Source organism: Volvox carteri (assembly GCF_000143455.1).
Source record: "Volvox carteri f. nagariensis unplaced genomic scaffold VOLCAscaffold_35, whole genome shotgun sequence".
In the NCBI taxonomy this organism is placed as follows: domain Eukaryota; kingdom Viridiplantae; phylum Chlorophyta; class Chlorophyceae; order Chlamydomonadales; family Volvocaceae; genus Volvox; species Volvox carteri.
In genome coordinates this window covers 985,299-996,483 of record NW_003307578.1, presented here as the reverse complement: position 1 = coordinate 996,483, position 11,185 = coordinate 985,299, and the positions used below count along the sequence as shown (strand labels likewise).

The window sequence follows — 11,185 nt, the reverse complement described above, 5'->3', positions numbered from 1 at the left end:
CGGAGGTGGAGGTGGGGTGGGAGATGGTGGCGGTGGGGTGGGAGTTAAAGGTGGTTGAGATTTGCTGGAGATGGTGGGAGGAGGTGGAGTTAGAAGCACAGGTGGCGGAGGAGACGGAAGGAGAGGCGGAGGCGGTGAGGAAAACGGCGGTGGCGGAGGTGGCGAGCGGTTCCCCCGAGGGGGGGGTGGCGGCGGAGGGGGACTCGGCGGCGATGGAGACGGTGGCGGCGGCGGTAACGGTGGTGACGGCGGTGGTGGCGGTGGTGACGGCTGAGGTGACGGTGGTGGCCGCTGTGGCGGCGGTGACGGTGGTGACGGTGGTGGCGGCGGAGACGGTGGTGATGGCGGTGGCGGCGGCGATGGCGGTGACGGTGGTGGTGGCGGTGACGGTGGTGGTGGCGGTAACGGTGGTGACGGTGGTGACGGCGGTGGCGGCGGTGCGGGTGGTGATGGCGGTGGCGGCAGTGGCGGCGGTGACGGTGGTGATGGCGGTGGCGGTGGCGATGGCGGCGATGGCGGTGACGGTGGTGAGGGCGGTGGCGGCGGTGACGGTGGTGAGGGCGGTGGCGGCAGCGATGGTAGCGATGGCAGCGATGGCGATGACGGTGGTGAGGGCGGTGAGGGCGGTGGTGGCGATGACGGTGGCGATGGTGGTGGCGGCGGTGATGGCGCGGATGGCGGTGGCGGCGGCGATGGCGGTGATGGCAGTGACGGTGGTGAGGGCGGTGTGGGCGGTGGTGGCGGTGACGGCGGCGATGGTGGTGGCGGCGGTGATGGCGCGGATGGCGGTGGCGGCTGTGACGGTGGCGATGGCGGTGACGGTGGTGATGGCGGCATTGGCGGTGGCGGCGGTGACGGCGGTGATGGTGGCGCTAGCGGTGGCGGTGGTGACGGTGCTGATGGAGGTGACGGCGGTGGCGGCGGTGACGGCGGTGATGGCGGCATTGGCGGTGGCGGCGGTGATGGCGGTGATGGTGGCGCTAGCGGTGGCGGTGGTGACGGTGCTGATGGAGGTGACGGCGGTGGCGGCGGTGACGGCGGTGATGGCGGTGATTGGCGGTGGCGGCGGTGATGGTGGCGCTAGCGGTGGCGGTGGTGACGGTGGTGATGGCGGTGACGGCGGTGGCGGCGGTGACGGCGGTGATGGCGGTGATGGCGGTGATGGAGGTGATGGAGGTGGCGGCGGTGACGGCGGTAACGGCGGTGGCGGCGGCGACGGTGGTGATGGTGGTGACGGCGGTGGCGGCAGAGGTGACGGTGAGGGCGGTGAGGGCGGTGGCGGCGGTGGCGGCGGTGACGGTGGTGATGGCGGCGGGGGGGGTGATGGTGGTAATGGAGGTGACGGTGGTGATGGTGTCGGAGGTGGGGACGGTGGTGACGGCGGCGGTGGTGGTGGCGGCGGCGGCACCTTAGCAACTGCCATTTGTGTGTTCAGGAGCACCAGCAGCGGTAGCAGCAGCGCCACGGACATCAGTGCACCCGCAGCGCTGGGCAATGCGATGGCTGGCTGGCGACGGCGGCTCATGCCAGGGACCACAGCCATCCTCTTGGCCGCCTGCAGCGGCTGCCTCCTACACATGACTCTGTTGGCTCCTCCTGCTGACCTGGCGAGTCCCTAGCTACCTGCCGTTGAGGCCGCCGCACGGGAGCCCGGCGAGCTGGCCGAGATGAGGACGACAGGGCAGCCTGCGGATGACGTGGTGGGGTGGAGGTGGAGGGGCATGTGAGGGCTGGCTGGGTGCCACACCTAGCTAGTGTGCGGGAGGGAGGGACGACAGCAAGGTGCTTGAGAACCCGTGGCCTGTTGGCAATTGTTCTAGTCGTAAAGCTTATGTGAGGGACGTTTGGCGACCCTGACTCCTCTAGAAAGCCTAGAAAGCTAATATGTACATCGATCGATATGCCACGATCCATGCCACGATTCATAAACCCCTACACCCTACGAACGAGGGAGCCTGTACGAGCGACCCGCTATGAACGATGAGCCAGAGAACACACGGCGTTGCGCAAGGATCCACCTCTTGAGAGGGGGAGAAAGCACAGCCGTATCCTAAATCCCCCAAATGGTCAGGGGCCCATGAAGCAAACCCGCGCATCGCCGCTTTTCCCATGTTTTCCTTACATGCAGTGTAATTTTCAACCCCGTATGTACCCAGGTACCCGCCTCTTCCTACCCCTGCTGCTATTAACATGGACAGCTGTCTAACAGAGTGCGCCGGTGAACGGCTCAATTGTGGGACAAGCGTCGTGCTTTATGTGTGTGTGGTGGTTACAGTGGGCTCCAGACTCACGAAGAGTAGAGCCAGCTGGCCTTGCGTTAGTACTGCACCTGAGATGATCCGGGCAAACAAGACACCCACCCAGACCAGGCAACGCTTGTGTCACCTAGATAGCGGAAAGCGAGTCCAACGGGAAGGCTCAAAAACCCACCACGGGGAAATTCGCCATTAGGCTCCCCAATGCGCGAAAGTCTCCGGACCTCCACCACAAGGCCCACTAACAAATACTGACAGGAACTTGCACGTTGTTACTAGATGAGGCCTGTGCCCCAAACGTCCCCAAATAAAAGAATTGAAATAAAGAAGTGAAGCAGGTGGTAGGTAGTCGTCCATCGGTGACCGCTCCCGTGAACATAACGAGTTGTCCGACACAATTCGCAAGAAGGGGTGATGTGACCCAACAGAATCTGATTCTTTCCGTGGAACTCCCCAGAGCCACGGAGCCCCGAAGGCGGTCCCAAGACTCAACAATAACTCGACGCCTTACAATACGATTACTTTACAATACTAATCAGGAGCACTTCCATCCGCCGTCTAGAGGGCGGCCCGCGGCAGTTTTCGTTTTTTGCTCCTTTCTTGTTGCCCTCCTCACTTGTATCTTTCCGCCACTCTCGCACCCCGCCGCACTCTACCTGCTGCGTGGAGCTGTAACCAGCTTCCAAGTCCCACCATATGACCATCAAGATTTGAGAAATCATTCATTCCGTCCATTATAACCCCAAGTAGAAATGCGCTGCTGATCGTGGCAGCAGGAGGCAGGTGCAGCGCCTAGACCTGATGCTGGACTGCAGCCGCAGGCCGTGAACGGCGATGCCAGGCACAAATATACATACACCGTTTTGCACCGGATGGTATTACGAGTCCCGCAAAAATGAGCCTTACTTGCAGTAGTCCATGAGTCCATGACTCTCAGAGTCAGGGACGCGAAAAGATGGCTTTTGTTTGTGTGAAGAAGGTGTAAAGGAACGGCAAAAATCAATCGATCATTAAAGTGGCGTGAAGCGGAAACGCTGTGACGATGGGAAAACAGCTCCAATACGGACCGAGGTAGGATCGAACCATAACTCGATACCATATGTAAAGGAACTGGCTCCAGTTGGCGACTGGAGGAAGCATTAGTTCCTAACTTGCCCGATCTGCAGAGTCCGACATCAGACGCTGGCTGAGAGACAAGGAAGATAATAATATTAAGCTTACAGATAATGGAATAGGAAATGCCTTAAATAGTCTGACAACAGAGTCGTACTGATCAAAGCCAAACCATACCTACTCGGTAACGAACACAAATCCCTTACAGTTTGCCATGCATATACTTAATCAGATTATCTTTGGTGTATTGATGTATTTTGCTCTCTTTTGGCTGGACATCTACGTCTCCCTAATAATCCGATCATCCTATATACCGTCCACAAACTTGCTGCTTCGGGTCTAATAAAAAACATTGTCGGCATGAATTTATCGAGACTCTAGCATGACCTATTTTGATGCTCGCTTATTAGCAACTGCTTTACTCATCCATCGTACCTATTCACGGCAGGCAGGCAGGCTTTGCAATGCCGACTTGTGCAAGTGGCATAGCTCTGTCAATAAATGATTTGTAATATACTTTGGATGTGTTTCATGATTTGCGTGAGGAAGTTGAAATGAACGAGGTAGATACTGGAACTAATCGTATGAAGTTATTTACTAAAGCACGGTTGACATCGTCGGGATATTCATCTCACGTGCTCTCGCGTACAATAGTAGCTATGTCTTTGTTGCGCTTACTGCAGAATTCCTGGATGCTTGACCTTATACGATCGTTCATTGACCCGCTGCACGGACAAAGGTCGTCGCAGGAATGCAGGGCGTTCTAACAGCACATTGCCGCAATAGTATAATGTTATAGATATTAATAATCATTTCCAATCGCGCTGAGGTGAAGCTAGTTATGTTAATCCGGCATAGTCCACTCCTCTGTGTTGGGCCAGCGTTTTGGCCGAACGCGCCCGTGTGACGTCCCCAAACGTTCTGAATATATTACTCTAGATGCACACATATAAATTATTACGTCTCCTCCCAAGCACTAACCTGTTGCCTGGGTCAATAACGCACCGGCGGGGGGACGTGAGATGATGGCGCGTGTCCAACTCCTCGCTTCGTCGGATCACAAACAACGCCGACCTGCTATCGTGGGGGCGGACCAAATTGCGCAGTAAGCAGATAATACCATACATCAACGATTGCGCTGGGATATTACAGGGTACCGACGCTTCGAAGACCTGTGGATGCGGATGGATGGCTGCTGGTTCAAAACAACTTCGTGATGATGACTTTGCTGAAGCACACCGCCAGTTCATCGGAAGGGACATTTTACCTGCTAGCAGAATCACAAGAGAGGTGCTTAAACCATATCTTCTGCGAGCACCGGCGGGCGAAATTTCGTGTTGCAGAACAAAGCGGTAAAGCTCTGTCTCTACCCGTTCAGGCAAGAGTGGCTCAAAACCATAACAATCGTTTATCACACCACTATAAAAGCCAAGCGTTCCTGCACAAGGCCCGAAGTGGTACGCCAAACTCGGGGGCGGGCCTTTTTCTTGACGTACGATTTACAACCGGAGCCTCACACGTGTGCCCCTATGCTAGCGGGGGCCGGAAAGGCGTATTGCAGATGACAGAATACAAGTGCATGCAGTCTTGTTGTGTAGCTGGACATGATACGATACAAGGGGAAGTATGTGGCGATGAAACCTTTCGTTTGAAAGTCTTAAGATTTTGCAATGGCATGTTAGATAGCGACGGTCCCTGTCTATTACATCAGGGTGAGATCTTAAGACGATTAACAGTTACAACCGCTGTTGATGAAACCCTTTCCCATTGGAACGAAACGGTTGCCATCGGTGGCCAAATCGGATCAAATCGGTAATATGGACGTAACACATTCATGAGCCTGGTTCTCATCGTGCTAGAAACAAAGGAACTACTAGCTGCTAAGCATTGGACCGTTACTGACCGCATGTACCTGCTGGCCTGGAGTGCCAATGCGTGCCACAGCTGTCATATTACAAGAAGTGTCAACCTTAATAGCCATTGAAAGAAGTTCAGGTTAAAGCTCAGCAATTTCCATATGCATTTCTCTTAGTTGATGTTGTTGGACTGCTGGGGCTAGCGATTATTACACATCGGTGGTTTCTTCAGCAGGAGGGTGGGAATGAGGGACAGAGGCTGCGGAAGGTTTGAATGGATGGCTGGGTGCTAAATAGGTTACACTGGTATGCGGATTATGCTGTCAGGGTGAGTGCCTTGCGAAAGCTAGATTGCGCAGAAGTAGTGTTGAAAAGATTGGGCTGTAAGGTTGGCTGCTGGGCGGCGGAGGGAGCTAAGGTGGCGCTGTGTGTTGTAGAGATTGGGCTGCTGTCAAGTTGGCCTGCTAGCACTAGATGGCGCTGGTACATAGATGGCGACTGCTCGGTCTCAAGGCTTGCGTTCTGATGAGCGCCACCTCCTGCTGACATATGACTGTTGACCTTTATTATGATCGGCAAGATATATCCTTTCAAGGGATTAAGCTGACAGCAGCTAACTATACATTTTGTTATACGAAGAGGTTCTTGCTTGTTTTCGGTAGGTTACTTTTCTCAAGGCGCTTCGTTGAGCTCCCTATGTACGGTCTTGCATGCCTTTACGGAATCATCCTCTCATACGTGTACTTTTGTATTTAAAGTATATATCCTTTTATAAGGCTTATCTTTTGTAGCTGTGCGCTTTGCATTAGGCCGTACGGTAGCGTGTAAGGTACGATCACCCAGATCACCAACCAGAACCAGAGCACATGAATTCTTGGGCTCCCATTTTTTTGTTTTAACAAACACGTAAAACCGGTTGTCTGCAGTATCACTCGATATTGATGAATTGCAAGCAACATTGGATAGCGAGTACGAAATTAGAATGCGTTTTTCCATTTGTGATGCATGGTGTATATGTTGTATCATAAGAACATTTTTTACATGGCAGCGAGAAGTGCTGATTACGTACTTGGCAGTATGAAAGTATGGGGACACCGATTATTTGTTAAATAGACTATTTGTAGAGTATTCATCGCATGAATTCCCCCACTAAATAAAATATGCCCAAGGCGGAAGCGGTATCAACGTAAAGTTTAAGATTCATGGGAACCGCTGATCATGTGCTACGTGCTGATCATGTGTAACATGTGCTGATCATGTGTAACAACCACACACACATGTGCTACGAGAAAGAGCAGGAACTACCGTTCGATCGAACGGTAGTTCCTGCGCGAGCCGTTACACTTCTACCCATGGCAGCCCAAACCCCAATGACTCCCAACATGTTACCGGGCCCCCTCCTCCGCCTCATAGTAGCCGGCTGATTATGAAGTTGTTGCGGGTTCCAGCTCCTTAACTGCGGCTGACAGGTCTACCTTCATTGACTCGCCGATAAGGGCCAGGCGCTGCGATGTCGAGAGTGTCGTCGTGCGGTCCCAGCACAGAGTGTGTGTGTGTGTGTGTGTGTGTGAGATCAGCGGTGATGGGGAAGAAGCCACGGCTGCCGCACATCATTCCAATCCGCTCCTCACTTAGGATGTCCCGATCGAATGCCCAGACAGTGCCCTTGATATTCTCATCGACTGCCAGGAGCGCCTTGGAGGACTCCAGTCCTCGAACTCCGCTCTGATATCTGGCACAATGACTTATCTCTCCTACCTCGATTATTAACGAAAATGCTGAAAGATTTGCCACACCGTTCTAGCGGGTCTCCTCCCTGAGATACGTCTCACACAGCCGGTCCTTGGCGTGCCGCATCGCCTTGGCCAGCTTGCCGATGTACAGCCCACAGTTCTGGCAAAGCTTCTTGAACATACCGACCATGACCAGGGCGGGTATTCACGCATGCGTCGCGACGTACAGACGGGCGTCCCGCAGTAGCAGCAGGATAGCGGCAGCAGTGCTGGGTATTCCACCAGCACGGACTCTGCTGGGTCACACGCGCAGATCCACTTGAATAATGACCACGCTAGGGGATTCAAAGCGGGTGCAAAAAGAAAATTATTTTACGTGAATTTACGATGTTGTGTACCTCATTTTCGCAATCCACTTCAGCCGGTTGCCATTCGTTTCCGCAGCCTCGGCCACATCCTCGAACATGCTAACACGCTTGGCGCTGCCTGAGAAGTAATTATTGACGTCTGGGACGTAGTTGATGAATTGAATGATCCCCTTGACGACTGGGCCCCTTGGCGCCTTCTCCAGCGCTGCTACAGCAAGATCCGTGCGGTGGACGCCTTGCAGTGAATGTTGAGCGGGAATGGTGCGGTCTGTCTGACGCACCGTTGTGCACCTGCATCACGCTTGCACCATCAGTGCTGACAGCCACGAGCTTGCGCGCCAAAGCCCTCCTCTCCAAGCCCAGCCTCCACAGTCCATGTGTCGACCCCCGTTCTTAGCATCCGGTGCAACCTGCAGGTGTGCCAACTGTGATGGTGGGGTAAGGTAAGGGTGGAAGCGAGGTCACCAAGCTATCGCCTGGCGAGGTCACCAAGCACGGATGTGGGCCCTGTCGCCTGTCCTTACAACCCTAAGCCCCTTACAAACAACGTTGATCAGGAGGGGCACCAGGCTCCAATTTTCGTCCATGATGTATGCGTGTAGGAAGAGGTGCGACTTCTTTTCGTTGCTAACACATTCGTCCATGCTCAATGGAAACCCTAAGTGTGCACCCACACAACACTGGGTGTGTGCCTATCTTGACCACCAGCACCCCATCCACTGCCTCCACATAGTGCCAGGCTGGGAAGCCGCTCCAGTGCGAGCTGCTGGTGTGCGGGACGGACAGCGTTTCGAGCCATCCTCCTTTGAGCTTTGAGGCTGTAGAGTCCAGGATGGGGCGACCCGGAAGAGCAAGGAGAAGAGGCGGATGAGCTGCTGGCTTTTGGCCTTCTCCGCCTCCGAGGTGCTCGAGGTGATGAGATGTTCGCGTTCTGCTGCTGCTGCTGCTGCTCCTGCTGCTGGAGTGCTAGCTGTGCCTGCTGATTCTGGAAATGTTCCGGTAACTTCTTGTGCCCCTCGGATGTCACGTGCCCATCAAGGGTGGCAGTCCGGCAGGCCGTCAATGTAGTATCTGGTACACAGTACGGCTATACAAATACGCGCTAAGCGCGACCACCAGCATCTCGAGAGGCCTTTTCAGCGGCCAGCTGCTACAGTCAAGTTATCACGCTTCTTCCGTAATGTACACGCAATGCACCACAATTGATAGTGAACCCTCTCCACTGTTAACGCCAGGTGGCATGCAGTCAGGCCAGGGATACTTGGCTACAAAGGAAATCTGAGACACCTGTGGGGGTCTGATTGGTTCTGTTGTCCCGCCACACGCCATCTCTTTGGCCCTTGTATATACCCGGTGTCTGTGCCCGCAGGCGCCCATGCATCACCCTCGCCGATCACGCAGTCACTGTTGTCGTGCTGGACGGGCCATAGCTTACGCTTACATTATTTACGCTCGTTTTGGATGACAGGGTCAATGGAGTCGGAGTCCGTGTTCACCGCTGGCAGCTGCACCATCGCCGGTGCGTTAGCACCGCTGTCCAAAACACCCTTATGATTAGTAAATTCTGGAATATTTTGCTGCTTTAATGGTTGTTCGAGGTTGAATTCCGTGGCTTGCGTACACCAACCTTCAAAACAGAAATATTGTGATTTCCCTTCGAGACACGCTGCTGGGCGAGGTGGCGGCCTATTTACCAGATTCCATCTTGGAGGGGGCAGTTCGTCCGCCAGCTAAAGAACGCAACGGACCAAAACGGGTTCCTTTCGTCCGAGGGAACGAAAGCCCAAAAAATATGTAAATACGAACACTAAGTGTGTCGGACGAGTTGTTGTGCTCACATAGATGAACGATAAACTGTTAACAGATCCGGTTCTTTTTTCGGTATTTTGGGGGATCTTTAGGGAGCAGACCTCACCTAGCCGCAGCGCGTAAGTTGCTGTCAGTTTTTTGTTGGTGTGCCCTCTTGTGGAAGTTAGGGGCCTTTCGCCAATTGGGGTGCCTAATGGCGAATTGGTTTGGTCACGGGTTTCGGGTACATGGTCGCGGGCTTCTGACCCTTCCTTTTGGGCTCATTTTCTCCTGTCTAGATGGCTTGCGTTATCTGGTCTGTGTGTGCGTCTTGGCTGCCGTAGTCTCAGGTGCAGTGCACGGCCCGCTGGCCCCGCTGGCCCTACTTTTCACGAGTCGAGTTGGTGGAGTCGAGGTCAAGCAAGCGCTTTGTGGACAGGTATGCATGTACAGACATCGCCAAGGAACACAACTCGACATCATCGCGAATGTGTTTGCCTATTCATTTATATCTAGGACCATATACGATTCTGTATGCTACGAGTTTTCGCAGTTGCCTAAATAGGTTTCCTTACGTTCCTCACTCGTGGAATTAACCTTTCTTTGTATTCTACTTTTCAAGGTGGTATTCCTTCCATAGGTAATTCGCCAATAGTTCAGCTCGACTTCAGCGGAAGTGTTCATATTCGATTAATAATCATATTTTGGCACCTTATGTTCATCTTCATTTCTTGCCACGCAGCTCGAATTCACAGATGAAGTGGGCTCTAAGGATTCCTGTGAAGTGGAGATGAAGTGAAATCCGCCGGCCGGTTGACCGGTGTGAGTTCTGTCTTGAGTGTACGAAGAACGTACGAAGAACGTACGCGGGTTGTATCTCATCTTATGCCGTCTTATGTATTTTGGTCCGTTTTCACATCAAACCAGCTGGATTGCCTACCTGCAGGTAGGCAAATCGACATCTTTTGATTAAAGGGAGCTGTCTGAATACTGATGCAGGCCTTGGAGATGCCAGCAGAAGATGCCATCCAACATTTATATGGTCCCCTTTCTTATCTGATACAACCCTGCAGCAGCAACAATCACCTATGTTTCCAAGCTTGTATTTGGCTTTGGTGTTTTCAGGAGTATTTTGTTCATATACAGGTACTTTGCCGGTACTTCAGCTGTACTTCAGCTGTACGGGATGCCTGCTAGTCATGGCGGCCGCCGGTTGGCTTGCCCACCTAAAAGGTGGGCAAGAACTAACATATTGGATGAAATGGACGAGCATGCTCGGACTGAGACACAATTACTCTTTGCGCAATCCGGCAAGGGCGTCGTAAATCGACGCGCTGTGATCCTGGCCTTGGTGCGGTATTATTGCATATTTGTGAAAAAATGGTAAAACGCAATGCGCAGATGTCCGGAAGATGTGCAGCTTGAAAAGGTGGCCGAGCATAAGGCGGATACAAAAGTTCCTATGACGCAAATCGACCAGACATATGTGATGTGTCACCCTAAATACGGGGAAAGTGAACCACCAGTATTGAATAAATACCCTAAGTAAGTAGAAAATAATGAACTTTGTATTCGAGAATTGCAGGAAGATTTGTGTACGGAGTTGAGTAATTAAACTGGGCTGCACATTTTCAAGATTAAGGAGCAATGTATCACAGTAAGAGGAGGGAGAGGAGGTATTGGTAGAGGAGGAAGAGGAATGAGAGGAGGGATAGGGAAGAGGAGGAAGAGGAGGGAGAGGAGTGGGGGAGTGAGTTGAAAAGACGAGGGAGAGGAGGGAGAGGAGGCAGATGATGGAGAGTGGGAAAGGAGGAAGAGGAACGAGAGGGGGGAGAGGACAGAGGAAGAGGAACAAGTAGGGGGAGGAGGGTATAAGGTGGAGAATGGGGATAAGCGAGGAATGGGGAGAAGGAGATGAATCAGTGCGAAATTGAGGCTTAGCTATATGCGGTTTCAAAAGTTCTTCTCAAGCGGCAAGCAAAGAGGAGTAATTAGGAAAGGAACTGGAGAGGAGAGGAGAGCAGGGGAGGGAGAGGAGAGGAGAGGAGGGGAGGGGAGGGGAGGGGAGGGGA

General features: G+C 53.3%; 4 protein-coding genes across 4 annotated transcripts in view; 2 read left to right on the top strand and 2 right to left on the bottom strand.

Annotated features, from left to right (window-relative positions):
- VOLCADRAFT_94081 (uncharacterized protein) overlaps positions 1–1,926 on the bottom strand; it is a gene marked incomplete at both ends in the record, with an annotated part of 4,387 nt that extends 2,461 nt beyond the window's left edge. The window contains 3 exons of the mRNA XM_002953239.1: positions 1,409–1,487; positions 1,624–1,686; positions 1,748–1,926. Coding sequence (XP_002953285.1) covers positions 1,409–1,487; positions 1,624–1,686; positions 1,748–1,926 — 321 coding nt within the window. The remainder of the gene's footprint in view (positions 1–1,408; positions 1,488–1,623; positions 1,687–1,747) is intronic.
- A 2,073-nt stretch (positions 1,927–3,999) lies between these two features.
- On the bottom strand, positions 4,000–5,349 carry VOLCADRAFT_94080 (uncharacterized protein; the record flags this gene model as incomplete). Its single annotated transcript, XM_002953238.1, has 3 exons — positions 4,000–4,093; positions 4,374–4,540; positions 5,281–5,349. 3 exons carry the CDS (start codon positions 5,347–5,349, stop codon positions 4,000–4,002), a joined length of 330 nt encoding a protein of 109 aa, XP_002953284.1.
- A 424-nt stretch (positions 5,350–5,773) lies between these two features.
- VOLCADRAFT_94079 (uncharacterized protein) lies at positions 5,774–9,912 on the top strand (the record flags this gene model as incomplete). The annotated part of the gene is made up of 7 exons (XM_002953318.1): positions 5,774–5,882; positions 7,529–7,586; positions 7,640–7,763; positions 8,034–8,094; positions 8,695–8,844; positions 9,458–9,552; positions 9,856–9,912. 7 exons carry the CDS (start codon positions 5,774–5,776, stop codon positions 9,910–9,912), a joined length of 654 nt encoding a protein of 217 aa, XP_002953364.1.
- A 462-nt stretch (positions 9,913–10,374) lies between these two features.
- The window catches only part of VOLCADRAFT_94078 (uncharacterized protein), a gene marked incomplete at both ends in the record, with an annotated part of 6,364 nt that continues 5,553 nt past the window's right edge, over positions 10,375–11,185 (top strand). Inside the window, one exon of the mRNA XM_002953317.1 lies at positions 10,375–10,464. Within this exon, the coding sequence (XP_002953363.1) occupies positions 10,375–10,464 (90 nt within the window). The remainder of the gene's footprint in view (positions 10,465–11,185) is intronic.